The sequence below is a fragment of the Sciurus carolinensis genome, chromosome 8 (assembly GCF_902686445.1).
Source record: "Sciurus carolinensis chromosome 8, mSciCar1.2, whole genome shotgun sequence".
NCBI lineage: Eukaryota > Metazoa > Chordata > Mammalia > Rodentia > Sciuridae > Sciurus > Sciurus carolinensis.
The window spans coordinates 101,916,955-101,936,451 of NC_062220.1; the positions used below are offsets into that span (position 1 = coordinate 101,916,955).

General features: G+C 40.3%; 1 protein-coding gene and 1 pseudogene across 9 annotated transcripts in view; one reads left to right on the forward strand and one right to left on the reverse strand.

The window, feature by feature from the left end:
• Positions 1-19,497, reverse strand: part of Urgcp (upregulator of cell proliferation) — a 41,144-nt gene that overhangs the window by 19,598 nt on the left and 2,049 nt on the right. Inside the window, exons 1-2 of one of the 9 annotated variants that reach the window (XM_047561257.1) lie at positions 5,705-5,824; positions 3,007-3,059 (exon numbers count right to left, since the gene is read on the reverse strand). The exons of 4 other annotated variants lie outside the window; for them this stretch is intronic. Coding sequence is in view for 3 of the 5 variants with exons in the window: in XM_047561248.1 (XP_047417204.1) it covers positions 7,869-7,980 (112 nt within the window). In the remaining 2 variants the exon portion in view is untranslated. Of the gene's footprint in view, positions 1-3,006; positions 3,060-5,704; positions 5,825-7,868; positions 8,104-19,497 lie in introns of those variants that run through there. 4 more of the 9 variants (XM_047561248.1, XM_047561250.1, XM_047561251.1 and 1 more) reach the window with 4 other exon arrangements.
• LOC124990829 (COX assembly mitochondrial protein homolog) lies at positions 15,421-15,879 on the forward strand (annotated as a pseudogene).

Consider the following 19,497-nt stretch of genomic DNA (forward strand, 5'->3'; position numbering starts at 1 on the left):
GTGCCCCATATGGATTTACTGCTTGGAACCTTTCGAGGAGTTTGGAATACAAAGGTGAAGGACACAAACACCTGGTTCTTCTCTAAGCTCAATGAGGCAAGGGGAAATTGACAGTGAGTAATACCAAGAACAAACTTTTTAAAATGTTGGATATGCTAGAAGATGTTAAGTGCTTAGAAAAAAAGAAAGCAGGCTGTGAGGTGGGGTGACAGGCATGAGAGCAGATGTTGATTTCAGGGATCGTCAGAACAGACCATGTGAGCACAGGCTTGAGAGGCAGAGCCCAGAAAAGGCTCCAAGTTGCTCAGAGGTTGGCAGGGAGACTGAGTTTCATAGGCCAAAGAGAAGACTCTGGTTTTTATTCTGGGGGACAGGAGAGCCATCACTGGCTCTGAGTCAGGGTAACAGACCTGTCTGTGTCACTGGCTGAAGACTCAAACCTGGTCAGCAGCACTAGAGATGATGGCACATGGCTAGGCTCTCAAGGTGTCTATGAAGTGAAATCCTCAACAGACAAGAGAGAGTATGTGAGAAAGAGAGAGGTCACGGATAAGTCTAAGATTTAGGACTCAATCAGTTGGTTCTATCTCCATTGGCCAAGATTGTGGGGACTGCATTGGTAAGGTTGAGGGGACCATGAGCAAATCAGCACTGACATGCTGACACATACCAGCCCCCACTCCCATTTGCTGGGGAGGGGCCTGGAGGCCAGGAGAGTCAACATCCCACTGTAACTGGGGAAACCACAGGAACTTTCCCAAAGAAATAGGCTCTAAAGTTCCTCCATGTCAAGGTTTAGCCACAATAAAGACAGAATCAACTTGCATTTTAGTCAGGTGTGGTGGCATGCACCTATAATCCTAGTGAAGCAGGAGGATCACAATTTCAAGGCCAGCCTCAGCAATTTAAGAAGACCCTGTCCCAAAATAAAAAATAAGAGCTGGGGTTGCAGCTCAGTGGTAAAGCACTTGCCTAGCACATGTGAGGCACTACATTTGACCCTCAGCACCACATAAAAATAAACAAATAAAATAAAGGTATTGTGTTCATCTATAACTAACAATAAATAAAAATAAAAAAATAAAAAGAGCTGGGGATATAGCTCAGAGGTATAGCATGAATAGCATGCACAAGGCCCTGGATTCAGTCCCCAGTATTGATATTTAAAAAAAAAAAAAAAAAAAAAAAAAACCCTAACAATTATATAAAAAGCTACAATGGAGAGAATCTAAAACAGATCTCCATCTCTAACCCACACATCAGTATGCTGCTGGTGTGCAGGTAGCCTGGACACCCAGTCTTCAGGTACAAATCCCTGAAAGGAAAGGCTTGTCTCTGAATTATTCCATTCTAGTTTTTGTTTTTATAAATCCACAATTGAAGGTACGGTCTGCTTTGTTAACAGCTTCTTATTCTGGCAATCCTCGTGAGCACATCTTTACTTCAGCTTCACCCAAAGGGTGTGGGGAGAAGCTGCCTATATTCTTTAAAGAACAAAAACTACAGAATCCAACATTTTTGTCTGTGCCCTGGAAACCAAATTTAAACCAACAGTAATAATCCTGAATGGAGTCATTGTTAGGGTTTGGATCTGAAATGTTTCCCAAAAGCTCATGTGTTAAAGGCTTGTCCAAATGCAGCAGTGTTCAGAGGTTGGACTTTGGAGAAATGATTGGATCGTGAGGGCTCTGACCTCATCAATGAATTAATTCATTAACAGATTCATAGTTCAATGAATTTTTGGGAGGTGGTAGAAACTTGAGGAGGTAGGACCTAACTGGAGGAAGTAAGTCACTGGGGGCACACCTCTGAATGGTTTACTTTGTCCTCAGATCCCTACTCTCTTTCTCTGCCTCCTGTCTGCCATGAGGTGAGTCACTTTGCTCTTTCACATGCTCCCTGTCATGATGTGCTGCCTCAACACAGGCCCAGGAGCAATGGAACCAAGTGACCATGGCCTGAAACCTCTGAAACCATGAGCCAAAATAAATCACTCCTCCTTTAAGTGATTTTTCTCAGGTATTTCATCACAGCAACAAAATGCTTACTAACAGTAATTTTGCATCAAGTTTTATCTTAAACTGCTAAGCTGGACCTCAGTGTCCTCATCTACTGCATTGGGTTGCTATGAAGATTAGCTAACACATGCAAAAAGCACTCAGAACAGGGCCTGACAACACACTTGTTGGAAATGGACTGGATTTAAATTTAAAAGAGCATTCCCAGGACTGAAAAGTCCCTTCCCTGGAGGTTCTGGGTAAGAGGCCCTTCCCTCAGCTCAGGGGGCACTCTTCTGTTTCTACATACAGAGAGGTCAACTGCTTGGATGTTCTGATGAAGCCCTGATTAAGTGAAGCTTGGAGAGCTGGTCTACAGAGCCAGCGGCCTCCTCCACCCCTTACAGACCTCCTGGTATGAGAATCCTAGATTCGTGGGAAAAGCCACTGCAGGGTCTCAGTCCTGTAGGCAAAGCCATGTCCCTTCCACACAGGCCACAGCCCTGATAGATTTCTCCCCACAGCAAGTTAAATTTTGTTTAAGCTCTCCAGTGCTTTCTCCTCCAAGTGTGGTATATGAGCCCCATTCCTCCCTCCTCCACTCGGTCCTCACTCTGGCTCCCTCAGTTCAGTCCAGGCTAAAAAGGAAAGCCAAGTCCTTCCTTCCCTGTAAGATGCTGGTGTTGGGCCAGGCATGGTGGGGCATACCTATATTCCCAGTAACTTTAGAGGCTGAGGCCTGAGGATCTCAAGTTCGAGGTCAGCCTCAGCAACTTAGCAAAGCCCTCAGCAACTTTGTGAGACCCTGTCTCAAAATAAAAAAATAAGAACTGAGGATTAGCTCAATAGTAAAGCGTCCCTGGGTTCAATTTTCAATAACTGCCCACCCCTCCAAAAATAGAGAACTGTGTTGGGAGAGAAGCTTCCTAGATAGGGAAGCCAATAGGTTAAAATAAGCCTTAAGTACTTGTAAACGTCCAATAAATATTAAGAAGAATGCTTTATTTACCAAGGCAGATGAGTCCTTGAGAATTCCAGTGGGTGATGATGTTCCTGAGGGGAGTGGGCATGAGGTCTCCAGTTAAGGTTATAAAGGACAAGCAAGTGAGGACAGGGCCAGAAGGAACAGCAAGGAAGACAGGAAAGAAGAGAAGGGGAAGAGAGGAAAGAGGAGGAAGGCGGAGTAAGAAGGGAAGGAGTGGGTAGAAGGGAGGAAAGAGCAAGGTGGGGGCGGGGGAGGGCGTTCAGCTCAGGTACCTTCCCTCCTCAGGCACTGGCTATGGGTCTACAGAAAACCACTGGTTTTGGGTTTATGTCCAGTGATGGCTTCCCCTTATCCTGATCATCACACAGTCTTGACTTCAATCAGTTCCCTCATCCACTACCATGAGTCTCACTTCTCCCCAGCTCCACTTAAGAGTCCAAGGCTCCTCCCCTGAAACTTGACATCTTTGACATTCCCGAATATTTTCCTCCTTCCTCAGCCTGAGCTCCTTCCTTCCCAGACAAGCCTCATTCCATGTGTGGGATGATTTCAGTGCAACAATGATCATATTTTCTGCAATGAAAAGCTGAGGAATATAAGTTCACTTATGTGGATCAAATGTTACTGGTGGAATGTGGTTGGTTAGAACTTGATGTTACCAATCAGATCAAACAAATTGGACTGGGATGAGATTTCTAGAGAATGGGTGAATGAAAATGTAAAGTTTCCGACTCTCTGGGCTGATGTCATGTGCAGGGAGGTATGAAGAACCCTTAAAATCTGGTGATAAAGGGGAAGGTAGTACATTTACAAAGATAATTTGTGAGTATAAACTTCAAAACAGGCAATATCTCTGTCCACAAAGTCCAATTCTTTGCATCTACTACAGATGTCTAGAGACAGACACAGATAGATACCATCATCTTAGACAAAACGGGAAGCATTCTTAACTGAATAATATAACCATGCCACAGAATATTATATAACTGTCAAATTTAGGTAGATCTGTTTCGTTTTCTGACATTCAAAAAACTTCAAAGCATACTGTTGAGTGAATAAAGCAAGTTGCAGAACAGTCTGATAGCATATAAAAACAGAGTAAAGAAAAAATATAATATGTAAATTCAAAGGAAAAGTCTGTCAGGGTATTCCACTTGCAGATGGGGAATAAGGAAGGACTCTTATTTCTGTAAGGCTATCTCTCTAAGAGTAACAGAATATTTAAAAATATAGTAGTTCCCTCTTATCCCTGGTTTTGCTTTCCACAGCTCCGGTTGTTATTCCTGGTCATTTGCAGTCTAGAAATGTTACATGGAAAATTCCAGAAATAAATAATTCCTAAGTTTTAAATTTTGTGCTGTTCTAAGTAGCATAATGAAATCTGCTGTCCAGCCCTGTCATACCCAGGACATGAATCATCTCTTTACCCAGTGTATCCATGATCTACAGACTACCTGTCAGTCACTTAATAGTTCTCTTATCAGATCGGCTGTCTGTGTCACTGCCTTTGTTCAATAACCCTTATTTCATTTAATAGTGGTCCCAAATCACAAACTTTTATTTTAGTATATTGTTATAAATGATCTATTTTGTTATTGTTGTTAATCTCTTATTGTGCCTAATTCATAAATTAAACTTGATCACAAACTTTTTCGCAGGTATGTAGGAAAAAAATAAACATAGAATTTGCTATTAGGCACTGTTCCAGGCATTTGCTGAGGATCTTTCAATGAATCCTACACAGAAAAGGGGGACTACTGCACACCAGTATTTTAAGAGTGGTAGTCTAGCAAGGTACAGCAGTGCACACCTGTAGTCCCAGTGACTTGAGAGACTGAGGCAAGAGGATCACAAGTTAGAGTTCAACCTTGACAACTTAAACAGACTGTCTCTAAATAAAAAATTTAAAAAGGGCTGGGAATGTAGCTCAGGGGTGAAGGGCCCTGGGTTTTATCCCTAGTACCACAGGGGAAAAAAAGAGGTGGTAGTCTAGAGAAATCTGGATTACATTTGATTTTTATTTTGTTTTATACATTTTATGTTACTTAAATATCTACCAATATAATCTGAAAAATACATATACTTTGTGTAGGTAACCCAGGTTTATTAAAGGAATTTGAGGAGCTCAATCTAGAGAACAGATGGAAATGAAAATCTGGGAACTCAGGATGGATGGCTGTAATATTATTAGTGATAAGAAGAACTTTGAGAATTTGATGAAAGCCAAAGACACTTGCAGAAAAGATACACACCATACCCAACACTACACATAATTTCAGGCAACAGAGGAACACACCCAGAAGCCCAACTATAAATCATGGATCAACAGTTAAAGTCACAGTAATAAGCTGGGCATGGTGGCACACAGCTGTAATCCCAACAATTCAGAAGATTAAGGAAGAAGGAGCACAAATTTGAGGTCAGCCTGGGCAACTTAGCAAGACTCTGTCCCAAAATAAAAAAGGGCTAGGGATGAAGCTCAGTGGTAGAACGTCCCTGAGCCCTGAGTTTAATCCACAGTACGACTTAAAAAAAGAGAGACTGACAAGACAAACAAACCACAGAACACAAGGAAACAACAACAATGAAAGCTGGCAGAGAAGGCAATGTCAGGAAAAGCAAGGAAAGGAGATCTGAACAGTTGCAGAAAAGCCAGGGAAAGGCATATAAGGAACAGGGATGGTGGGAACTGGGTGAGAGTTATGTGTTCAGGAAAGGATATAGCTGGTGGCAGATGGGTGAGAGTTATGTCTTCTGCCCCTCTGCCTACTTTACACTGTTGCACATGGATTCGCCCAGAGCTCCAACACAATGGTGTGGGCAAGAAATGCCCTTCAGCAAGTGGTACGACAGTGAGCCCAGAGTCTGGCCCTGCCACCTCCTCTGGACTTGTCTCCACTTAGATCCAGACACACAAGGCTGTGGGTCATTTCTCAAATACACCTTTTTCTCTAGCACAATGCCTGGGACATTTGTAAGATCTGCAAAAATGGTCAAGGTTTCTTCTTTCCTTCTTAACTCTCTTATGGACCCTATCAGTAAAAAACATCACATTTGGAAACCCCTGCATAAACACTTCAGTCAGAATTCAGTTTTTCTCCCACCTCTGCCCTCTATTTCTGGATTTGTTCCCCTCAACACCTACTGTAGTAGATTTGATGATTGTAGTCAATGACTAAGACAGGCCAGGGGGTCTCAGGAAGCACTGTCTCCCTTGCTGGACTCTTTATCTACCAAGGAAGCCTACAGAGGAGACACTTGGGAATCATGTCTGGAGATATGCATGGTCCCTAAATTTGTATATCCAGTAATAAGCACATAGTTTTCTCCATAAAATGAAATGAAGTATACTAAAAGTTTTGTGACCTCAATTTTGCAATGTATACCCCACAGAAAATTAAAAATTACTACATATTGCATATTCAGGGTCACTCCAAATAGCTGGAACCACACATATTGAATGTCACTTACAACAGGAACATAGTTTAGGCCCTACTGGCTCAAAGAATTACCAACCCAAATTAAGTTCTCCACTGACCCATGTCTAAAAAGTACTGTGCTTAGGAACCAAGTGCACCAAGATTTTTTAAACGCTTCATGACAATTCTAGACAGGTTCAGTCACCCTCGTGCTGACTCTAGGAGGCCCTGCCTTACACTTTCTTGACAAGTGGGACAGTAATGCAGAGGGACCTTGAACCCTTGAGTCAATTAGCCTGGTCTTCCCAGGGATGGGCCATTGCTTATTCTATTTATGGGCTCAAAGTACTAGGTACGAGTTGGCAGTGAAAAGGCCTGGTCCCAGTAGTGACTGCTGCTCCCAAGCCTAGAAAAACAGTGGGCCTGCAGCTGGAGTCTGCAGGCATGGGTTCAAGTTCTGTTTGCCTCACACAGGCCACTGGACTGAGCCAAATTACTCATTCTAACTCAGGTCTCATCTATAAGAGGCACAGCAACCCCATCTTCAACCTACAGGTCTCCCTGCAGCTGTAAAGCCCTCTGAGCACTGTGAAGATGTATAACATGAATTGCCAACATTGCTGCTGGGTCTAAGACCCTCTGAATGATTGACGATAGTCAAAGAAGAATTTTACCAACTAATGTGATGACCTTGAGACTAATTTTCCACCTCTGTAAAATGAAGGTGTTTGTAATTGCCAATCTCAGATTTCATGTCTAGCAAAATTATCAAAATGGTAATAATTTCTGAGTTTTATTTTCCCAAGTGCGAAAAAAAATCACAAACTATGTGTGTCACCACTATTTCCTAAAAGAAAGAATCTTGTAAACAAACCAATAGAAAGGTAATATCGGAATAAGCGCAACCACCCTACGGCAGGCCGGTGAGCACCGGCTGGGCGGAAAAGATTCCAGGCCGGCTTTCCGGCTTTGGGCAAGGATCGGGCTGTCTGTCTGCCCTGCCATTCTGGGACACCCTAGGAACGTCCTAACGACAGCGACACCGAACCCCTCGGCTTCCAACGCAATCAAGTTCAAACGCCAGAAACGCAGACGCCAGGGGCTGGCGAGACTCCCCCAGGCCTCTACGAGGACCCGCATCCCAGTTCTCCGAAGCGACCGCGGTCCCAAACCTTTCTTACGTCACCCAGATCCTCAAGCCTCGGGCCCCTACCCCTACCCCCCGCCCGCCGCTGTCCTGGTCGCCCCCACCCGAGCCCGGCGCCGCGACCCTGGCCCGGCCGCGTCCGCCCAAGGTCGGCGGGGAGGCCGCGGGGCCGTGGGCCGGGGACCTGGCGGTAGGGAACGCCGGGGCCGCGCCCGAGGTCAGGTCAGGGCGTGGGTACACGACACCGGTAGCTCGGGGCCGGGCCCCCGCCGGGCCGGCGCCCCCAGCGAGGTGGCGGCGCGGCCCAAGGCGGCACTCACCCGGGCGACGCCATGAGCGCGGAGGCCTCACGCTCCCGCCTCCTCCGCTGCTCGCACGGCCGCGGCGGGCGCCGGGGAGGGGCCTCGCTGCCGCGCCCGCCCCGCTCCGCATCGCGCGGGGCTCCGGGCGGAGGGCAGGCGGCGGCTGGCGAGGGAGGGGACGGCCGGCCGACGGGCCGAGGTGCGGAGCGTGCGCCTGGGCCAGCGCAGCCGCGCCCTCCTGCCTCCCACCGCTCTGCCCCGGCCGGAATGCTCCTGGCTGCGCCTTCAGTGCCGAACCTGCCTGAGGACCTGTCCGGGACCACGAACTGGCTCTAGGACCTGAGGGAAATCCACACCTCTGTGTTTTGAGTTTAATTTACTAAGAAAAGCCTTTTTCTCTGTCTCTGTTATCGTTATTTATCAAAACAACTTTTCTCCTTCTAACTTGCGGAGCTGTTTTGAACGTGTTTCTGGCCTGTTACCCCTTTCAAAAGGTGTAAATTCACATTGTGAAGCTCTAAAGAATATTCTTTATTATTGTATTATTAAGCAAATATAATGAGCGTGGAACTCCGGAACTGGGGTTTTCACACCTCACCCAAACGCTATGAGTATTCGGGCAGGTAAAAATTTGAACCTCAGCATTTTTTGCGATGTCACATTAAATCTAAAAAATTGTTTTATTTATTTATTTATACTACGAAGTATACAAGACAGCAGTGTTTAAAAGCCTTCTGGAGCCAGAATACCTAGGTTGGACTCTGAGATCCATTAATAATTAGCAGCTCTAGAAGCTCTGGCAAGATAGAACTCTGGGGCCACAGTTTCTCCTCTTAAAAACAGGGGTATTATGTCCTATCTTCTCTTTGAAGATTAAATGAGTTAATATTTGTATGGGATTAATATGCTGCTTGGTACAAGATTTCATTCTGTCCTAGGAGAATTCATCCAATGCTTCTGAGCCTGTCCTCCTCAGTAAAATGGTAACTCACAACTGCTACCTAAGTTCAGAGAACAATTCATTATCTGTAAATGGGCACTGATACGTAAAGCTAGAGGCAGACCCAGAGTTAAGTACAAATACAGTGAGGAAGAGTTTGGGGAGTGGACAATCCTAAATGGATTTAAGACAGTAATGCTTACCACTGGAGAAGGCTGAATGATTAATTTTATTTTTGTTTGTTTTTTGTGGTACTGGGGGATTGAACCTAGAGGTCCTCTACTACCCAGCCACACCCCCAGCCTTTTTTTATTTTTGAGACAGGGTCTACCTAAATTGAAGAGGCTGGCCTTGAATTTGTGATCCTCCTGCCGCAGCACCCTGAATGGCTGGGATTACAGGTATGTGCCATCACACCTGACAACAAAGTTTACTTTCTAAAAATCATCTGACCACTGGGCCTTAGGGTTCAATTCCCAGAAACGGAAAAAAGAAAAGAGAGGGAAAAAAAAAAAAAAAAAAACACAAATAAATTTTATTAGCTGGGTGCAGTCCCTGTAGTACCAGCTATCAGAAGGCATATATGAATATACCACAGTGACTCTCCCCATCACGAATATCCACAGGACACTTTTGCAGTACTAGTGATAGAACCCAGGACCTTGTATATGTTATACAAGTGCTGTACCATGGAGTTATATCCCCATTCCTTCATTAGTATTTTAGAACCAATTTATTTTTTTCAAAAAAAATTTTAGCTGTAGATGGACACAATGTCTTTATTTTATTCATTTATTTTTTTTATGTGATGCTGAGTGCCTAACCCAGTACCTCACACATGCTAGGCAAGTGCTCTACCACTAAGCCACAACCCCAGCCTCCCAACAGTTATTTTAATTTATTTGAGACAGGTCTCACTTAAATCATCCATGCCAACCTCAAAACTTTCTCTTCTGTTCTGAGGTTGGCCTGGACAATTTAGTGAGACCTGTCTCACTAAAATAACTGTTAAGTCAGATTCATTCCACTGTTCTTATCTTATCCTTTCTCCTCCCCCCCAATCCCCTTCATCTAGTGCACTGATCTTTCTTCTTTGGTGGAATACCTCCTCCTCCCCTCCCCTTCCTTTTTAACCCATTTATTCTGGATTAGTTTCTGCATATCAGAGAAAACATTCAAATTTTGATTTTTTGGGTCTGACTTATTTCACTTAGCATGATAGTCTCCAGTTTCATCAATTTTCCAGCAAACACCATAATTTCATTCTTCTTTATAGCTAAGTGATAACTCCACTGTGTATATATACCACATTTTCTTTATCCATTCATCTGTTGAAGGACACCCAGATTGGTTCCGTAGCTTGGCTATTGTGAATCATGCTGCTATAAACATTGATGTGGCTGTATCACTATAGTATGCTGGTTTTTTTTTTTTTTTTAATCTATTTATTTTTTGGTACCAGGAATTGGATCCAGAGGTGCTTAACCACTAAACAATATCTCCAGCCCATTTCATTTTTTTTATTTTAAGGGCCTCACTTACTTAGTTGGCTTTGAACTCACAATCTTCCTGCCTCAATCTCCTGAGTAGCTGGGATTACAGGTGTGTGCCACCATGCCTGGCTAGTATGCTGATTTAGATCGTATGGATATATACCAAAGAGTGGAATAGCTGGGTCGTAGGTGGTTGTTTCTAGTTTTTTTGAGGACTCTCCATACTGCTTTCCAGAGTGGTTGTGCTAATTCACAATCCTAACAATGATAATATAGTGGTAACTTTTCCCAACATCCTCGCCAACACTTATTATTTTTCTTCCTAATAATTGCCATTCTGACTAGAGTGAGATGAAATCTCAATGTAGTTTTGCTTTGCATTTCCCTAATTGCTAAAGATGTTGAACATTTTTTCGTGTAAATATATGGCTGTTTGTATTTCTTCTTTTAAGAAGAACTGTTTGGTTCTTTCGTCCATTTAATTGGTTTTTTTGTGGGTTTTTTTTGGCATTAAGTTTTTTGAGATTTTTATATATTCTGGATGTTAATGTCCTGAGGAAGATCTTCTCCCATTCTGTAGGCTCTTTCTTCCCACTCCTGTTCCTTTGCTGTGCAGATGCTTAATTTGATGCCATCCCACTTATTTTTTGTTTTATTTTTTTAGTTGTGTTAAGGAAGTCAGTTTCTCTGCTGACATGTTTAGAGTGTTGGGATAACATTTTCATCTAGCAGTTGCAGAGTTTCTAGTCTAGTTCCTAGGTCTTTGATCCACTTTGACTTTTGTGCAGGGTGAGAGAGACAGGGGTCAAGTTTCATTCTTCTACATATGAATTTCCAGTCACCCAGCACCATTTATGAAAAAAGGCTATCTTTTCTCCTATGTATGTTTTTAGCACCTTTGTCTAGTATGGGAGAACTGTTTTTATGTGGGTTTGTCTGTGTCTTCTATTCCATTGGTCTTCACATGTTTTGTTCCATTCTTCATTAGATCAATTCCTAAGGGTTTTTTTTTTTTTTTTTTTTTTTTGCTTTTTAGGTTATTGTGAATAGGATAGTACTCCTAATTTTTTTTTCAGCAAATTCATTATTGGAGTATAAGAAAGCAATTAATTTATGTATGTTGATTTTATATCCTGCTACTTTACTTAATTTGTTTATCAGCTATAGAAGTCTTCTGATGGAGTTTGACTTTTTTGGGAGAGGGTCTTGAAATACAGGATCATATCATCAGCAAACAGATAATTTGAGCTTTTCTTTTCCTATCTGTATCCCTTTAATTCCCTTCTCTTGCCTGATTGCTCTGGGCAGAGTTTCAAGGACTATGTTGAAAAAGAGTGGTGAGAGTGGGCATACTTGTTCCTGTTTTCAGAGGGAATGCTTTCAGTTTTTCTCTATTCAGTATGATATTGGTCTTAGGTTTGTCATATGTAACCTTTACAATGTTGAGGTAAGTTCCTTCTATCCCTAGTTTCTCTAGTGTTTTAAACACTAGAATGGGTACTGGACTTTATCAAATATTTTTTCGGCACCTATTGAGATAATCATGTGATTCTATTTACATGAATTGCTATTATTGATTTTGTGAATGCTGAACCAACCTTGCATCCCTGGGATGAAATCCACTTGATCATGGTGCACTACCTTTTTAATGTGTTTTTGTATATGATTTGCCAATATTTTATTAAGAATTTTTGCATCTATATTCATCAAGCATACAACCTAAAATTTTCTTTCCTTGATGTGTCTTTTTTGGTTTTGGTATCAGGGTGATACTAGGTTCATAAAATGAATTTGGCAGTGTTCCCTCCTATTCTATTTCATGGAAAAAATTGAGGAGGGTTAGTATTAGTTCTTCTTTAAAGGTGTGATAGAACTCAGCTGAGAATCAATCGGGTTCTGGACTTTTCTTTGTTAGAAGGCTTTTGATAGCTGCTTCAATTTCATTATTTAATATTGATCTTTGTAAGTTTTTATATTTCATGGTTCAACTTGTGTAGGTCATATGTCTCTAAGAATCTGACAATTCTTCAATATTTTCTAGCTTATTGGAGTATAAATGTTCAAAATAGTTTCTGATGATTCTCTAGATTACAATAATGTGTGAGGTGATATTTTCTTTTTCACCTCTAATTTTACTTGAGTTCTCTTTATTTTCGTTAGTTTGGCTAAGGGTTTATCAATCTTGTTCATCCTTTCAAAAAAAACCAACTCTGTTTCATTGATCCTTTGTACTATTTTTATTCTCAGTTTCATTGATTTTGGCTCCAATTTCAATTATTTCCTGTCTTCTATTGCTTTTGGTGTTCATTTGTTTGACTTTTTCTAGGGACTTTTGTAAAGTATGATATCAGGGCTATAACTTTTCTTCTTAGAACTGCCTTTATACTGTCCCAGAGATTTTGATATGTATATCACTATCCTCATTTGTAGTTTTTTAAAATTTCTCCCCAATTTTTTCTGCTTTCCATTCATCATTTGAAAGCATACTATTTATTTATTTTCCAGGTATTAGAGTGGTTTCTGTTTTTGATCTTATCATTGATCTCTAATTTCACTCTATTATGATCTCATAGGGCATAAGAAATTATATCTTTTTTATATTTGCTAATATTTGCTTTGTGACCTATAATATGATCTATTTTAACTCTTTAAAAATGTTAAGTAATGCAAGTTTGCTGAAATTAAATCTTCCTTAACATGAGTTTTAGCATTCCACAGCATGGTAGACCATGCGCAGTATATTTTAACAACCCCTACTGCTGGACATAAATATTTCTATCAGTATTTCGTTATTATAAGGAATGTGGGCAAGAAATTTCCTTTTAGCCAAAATGTCTTGCAAACAAAAATGATTATTTCCTTAAGTCAAGTTTGTATGATTTTAATTTCAGGAGGATATCAGCATTTTAAGGCTTTTCAGATACACATATCTTCTGTGTATGTGCACATACACATACACATATACATAAACATACACAAATTCATGTGTGCACATATATATGTATATATATAAACATAGATACAGATACATACTTATACATAACATGCACACTTATATACAAATACACAAACACACAGATTGTCTTCCTGCCACAATGACCAGTTCTGAATGATAGTGCCAGTTTGCCAAAATGCTCTCTGTATTTAAAAAAAAAAAAAAAAAAAAAAAAAAAAAAAAATCATTGCCAATTTGAATTCCCCATAGAAACACACAGAAACAACTAGAAGTCTTCTAAACCACCTGTGTAGAAGCTCTGGAAAGATCAAAGGGTTACAGCAACAAAGAAAATACTCAAGCAAGAAAAAGCTTTAAAGAGGCAGGAATGTTTCATGGCCTTTTTACTCAACATACCCACTCTTCACCAGCATGGTGGTAGAGTTGATCCTGAGCAGGTAGCAGCTCATTTCCCTTTTCCCCTCTTTAACTGGAGGAAGCATAGCAGATCTTATTTGCATGCCACCTGCCCTACAAGGAATGGTAAAAGGAGCCTTCAGGTTGAAATGAAAGGATGCTCACGGCCATACAAAGACATAAAGATCTGCAGTGATGATAAACACATGGGCAAATATAAAAGTCAGTATTATTGTAATTTTGGTTTGTAACTCCGCTTTTAATTTTCAACAGAACTGAGCCAGGTGCAGTGGCTCATACCTGTATTCCCAGCTTCTCAGGAGGCTGAGGCAGGAGGATCACAGGAATTTGAGACCAGCTCAGGCAATACTGAGAGACTCCCCCAACTCCAAAAAAAAAAAAAAGAAAGAAAGAAAGAAAGAAAGAAAAAAAGACAAATGCATAAAAAAAAGTTTAAATCTCAAAAGAAAGAAAAAAGGACAAATGAATTAAAAATTAAAAATTTAAATCTATGTCATTAGATAGAGCAGGGTGGCACACACTTATAATCCCAGCTCTTGGGGGGTCAAGGCAAGTTGGAGGCCGGCCTTGGCAACTTAGTGAGACCATGTCTCAATTTTTTTTTTTTTTTTTTAAAAAGGTAAGGGGTCATAGTGCAGTAGTAGAGCACCCCTGGGTTCAATCCCCAATACTGCAATAATAAGTAAATCTACGTTGTTGGGTATACACTGTATAGAGATATAATTTGTAATATCAATAATATGAAGGGAGAAGAAAACTGTACAAATAGTTTTTAATTGCAATTGAAGATGTTAGTATCAATTCAAATTACATTACTATAACTTTAGGATGCTCTATGTAATCCCCATAGTAATTACAAAGAAAATATCTGGAGAATATACAAAAAAGTAGCTGGGTGCAGTGGCACAGGCTGGTGATCCAAGAGACTTGGGAGGCTGAGTAGGGGATCTCAAGTTTGAGACCAGTTTTAGCAATTTAGCAAGACCCTCAGCAACTTAGTGAGATCCTGTCTCAAAATTTAAAAGACTAGGGGTTGGAAATTAAGCTCAGTTGCAGAGCATTGCCTAGTATGTGCAAGGCCCTGAGTAGTCCTACCCTGGGGGGAAAATAAGAAATTAAAAGAATAAACAAACAAAAAAAAAAACTGGGGATGTAGTTTGGTGGTAAAGAGTCTCTGAGTTCAATCCCCAGTAACCACCGCCCCCCCCAAAAAATCAACAAACTTAGAATAGAATCTGCTCAACAAGAAAAAGGGCACTTATAAAAAACCCAGAGGGAACATCATACCCATGGTCAAAGAGTAAAAATTTCCCCATAAGATCAGAAACAAGGAAAAATGCCTACTTTCTTCATTCGTATTTAATATAGTATTGAAAATTCTATTCAAAACAATTAGAAAAAAATTTTACAGGGAAATAAAAGGTTTACAAAATGAAATGGATATAAAACTATATTTGTAGTTGACATGATCTTATATATAGAAAATTTCAAAGAATCCATAAGAAAGCTACTAGAGCTAATAAACGAATTCAGCAATGTTGTTGAGTACAAAAACAATTAAAAAAAAAGTAGTCTTTCTATACACCTGTAAAGAACTACCAGAGTAGGGCCAGGTGCACAGTGGGAGGCTGAAGCAAGAGGATCACAAGTTCGACACTAACCTCAGTAATTTAGTGAGACCCTGTCTTAAAATAAAAATTAAGAGGCTCCTCCCCTCCCTGACCCTGCCCAGAGCCTGAGCAGCTGCCTTCTCTGCCCACGGTGATGGTGCTTGACCCTGCAGAGCAGCATCTCAGACATGTCAAAAAAGATGTTTTGATCCCAAAAATAATGAGAAAAGGTCAGAGAGAGGTGTTCTGAACAAGTTCAAGATTTTACCAATTGTTGCAAGGACTCTGGCATCCTTATGGTAGTAAAATGCCAAGAAGAAAATTCTGCATTGAAACAATGTCTAACTGCTTACTACAGTGATCCAGTGTTTTATGAAGAATGCAAAATGGAATACCTGAAGGAAAGGGAAGAATTCAGAAAAACTGGAATTTCTACTAAGAAAAGGCTACAGAAGCTTCCTACAAGCATGTAGACAGATATTCAAATGACAGGAATCTCATATTAATGGCAGTCTTTTATACTACAAATCATCTGAAATAATGGACTCAAGAATGTGTTTGCTTTATTCTAATTATGAAAATATTAAATTTATATGAAATAAAGATCTTTATTTCAAAAATAATAAATAAATAAAAATTAAAAGGGCTGGTAATACAGCTCAGTGGTAAAGCAACCCTGGGTTTAATCCCCAGTACAAAACAAAATAAACAAAAAACTTATCAGAATAGGTAATTAAGAAATTCCATATACAATAGCATCTAAAAGAACAAAAATATCTAATAAATTTTAAAAAGGAGGTGAAAGACATGTACACTGAAAATTACAAAACACTGCTGAAAGACATTTAAAAAATGGAAAGATAACCAGTGTTCATGGAATGGAAAACTTAATATCAGTAAAATGTTAATCTGCCCAAAGCAATCTACAAATTCAACATATATATATTTTTTTCTTCAGTACTGGGGATGGACGCCAGGGCTTCCTGCATGCTAAGCAAGCATTCTACTCCTGAGCTACATCCCCAGCACTCCCACCTTTATTTTGAGACAGGGTCTTGCTAAATTGCCCAGGCTGGCCCACCTCAGCCTCCTGAGTAGCTGGTACTACAGGCTTGTACCATCATATTTTAAACAGCTGTACAAACATATAATTTATCCATCAGCAATCACTCCCCATTCCCTTCTTTCCTCATCCCAGGCAACCATTAATCTATTTTCTGTCTCTATAGTGTTGCCTATTCTAGACATAAATGGAGTCATACGCTGTCTGGCCTTTCGTAACTGGCTTTTTTCACTTATTTGATATAATAAGAAAAGATATAATATATATATATATAGTTGTTTTTTTTTTTTTTTTTTTTTTTTTTGGTCTTTGCCCCTGGTCCCTGCATAGTTTTTACAACCCCTGGAATTTCCTACATGATAGAGGTGACAGGAGGGTTTTTTGTTTTTCATTAACAAAAACAATAGCAATTTAGCAAGTCCCTCAGCATGCCTGTAAGGTGACTCTTGGTAGGCCCACAGATAAAGTTTCAGAATGATGAACAGGATGCCAGAGGATCTAACCCTGTGAAGAGGGCTGGATCTTTAGCATCATCCCAGGACCACCAGGGAAAAAGGCTGGACATGGGGTTTAGTCACCAATAGCCAATGATTTCATCAATCGTGCCTACATATCAACCAGGTTCATGTTACAGACAGCCTAGTCCACCGACCCTGCCTGGATCCTGGCTGGCAGATTTGGCCACTTGTTCACTTAATAGACAAAAGATGGAAAAATGAATTGTGAACTTGATCAAATTGAGAAGCAGTCAGATTGCTTCTCTCCATCAGCCCAAGAGAAGCAGTTACAATTTACAGAAACAAAAGCAAGATGATACACATACATAGATTTAATTATCCTGTGTTAGGGCTGGGGCAGGGACTAGGTCTTCATTCTTCACTCCCTGGTTTCTTTGGTGCCTGTGGGGGGTGGGGAGAAGGTGGGATTATAGCCCTAAAGGGCCAAAAAAAAAAAAAAAAAGAAAAGAAAGCTAAAGCTTCCTTCTTTCAGCAGAAGGAAGTTTGTTCTTAATTCAGAGTGGGGACTTAGGGCTGGGGAGATAGCTCAGTTGGGAGTATAAACTCCTGGGTTCCATCCCCAGCACCGCCCAAGAAAAAAAAAACCAGAGTGGGGACTCCAAGTTCAGTCTCTTTCATTCAGAAGTACAGGTGGCGACCTGAGACTTGTGACTGGCATAGGAAATGGGGGCAGTCTTTTGAGGTTTGCTTGTGCTGACTCAAGGAGGTTAGTACTAGAATGGAACTGAATTGTGGTACAGCCAGTTAGTGTCTGAAGAGTTAAAGAACCCCTGATAAAAGGGGAAAAACTCACACATTTGGTGTTAGAAATGTTGAGTAAAATTAGATCAGACTTAATGTACTATTTTTTTCTTTTTGAAGCCAGAGGTACTCTATCACTGAGCTACATCCTCAGTCCCATTTTTTTTTTTTTTTTTGAGACAGGGTCTTATTGAGTTGCCGAGGATGTCCTCAAACTTGCAATTCTTCAGCCTCAAGTTTCTGAGTCCCTGGGATTACAGGCATGGGCCACTGCACCCGAATATAGTATTTTCAGGGTTTATTTATTGGTGCTCGGGATCAAACCAAGAGCTACACGTTCTGCCCCTCATCATTTTTTTAAAGAGGTCATTGGGGCTCTAATTCAATGTAACTGTATCCTTTTCTGTTTGTTTGCAGGGCTGGGGATCAAACCTATGACACTGTGATATTAGGTAAGTGTTCTACCAATGAGCCCTGACTATACTTACAAAAGGGGAAGTTGGAACATGCATAGTAGGAAGATACTCTGAAGATACAAGGAGAACATTATTTACTAAACAAAGGCTGGTAAGGAGTTAGGAAAAAGCCAATGGAAAAGATTGTCCTTCACAGCCCTCAGAAGGAACCATCCCTGACAATACCTTGATTTCAGACTTGTGGCCTCCAGAGTTATGAGACAATACTTTTCTGTTGTTTAAGCCACCCAGTTTGTATACTTTGTTACAGCAACCCCGGAAATATATATATATATATATATATATATATATATATATGTGTGTATTATATATGTATCAGTAGATATATATACTTTATTCCAAAAAAAACTCCCTTGTGTGGATACATCACTTTTTGTTTAGTCATTGAACATTTCAGTTGCTGTGACCTTTTGACTAGTACGTATAATGCTGCTCTAAACATTTGTATACAAAATAATGTATGGACATATTTTATCCTATGTGTATACTTAGGAGTAATATGGTAACTGTTTAACTTTTTGAGCAACTATCAACCATTTTCCAAAAATGTACCATTTTTCCTCTCCACCAGAATGTGTGAAGGCTCCAGCTTCTGCACATTCTTGTCAAAACTTGTCTTCATCCTAGAGGGTACAAAGTGGATCTCTTATCGTGGCTTTGATTTGCATTTTCCTAATGAATAATAATTTTTAAAATGTGCTTACCAATTATTATTTTTGAAGAAATGTCTATGCAAATCTTTTGCCCAGTTTTCCTGTCTTGTTTTGCACTGGGGATTGAATTCAGGGCTATATGCATGCTAAGCTAGTGATCTACATTGAGTATATATAAACCCCCAGACCCTTTGTGTGTGTGTGTTTAGTGCTGGGGATTTAACTCAGGAATACTTTCCCATTGAGTTATAACCAAAGTTCTTTTTTTTTTTTTTAATGTTTTATTTTGAGACAGGTCTAAGTTGCTGAGGCTAGCCTCCAATTTGTGATCCTTCTGCCTCAGCCTCCAGAGTGGCTGGAATTATAGGTAGATGCCAGTATGCTGGTCTCCCTAGAGTTCTTTTAAATTTTATTTTTAAAGTCTTACCAAGTTGCCCAGGCTGACCTGTAACTTGCCAGTCTACTGCCTCAGCCTTCTATGCAGCTGGGATCTCCAGCAAGCACCACCACACATGGCCCAGTTTTAAGTTTTTATGAAGTCATCATTGATGTTTCAATCTTTTTTGTAACATTTTAAAAATACTTCTGTATATCTAAAATTATTTCAAAGTTATAAAAATTAAATATTACATACATGCATAATAAAAAGTTTAGAAAATTATAGACTAAACTACCAATAGGGAGTAAAAATGCAACTTCTTATTTTCTTATTTTTCACATTTAGAGTGTGATTTGTTTCCCTGGATTATATAAGTAGTGATGCAAACCATCTGTAGAAAT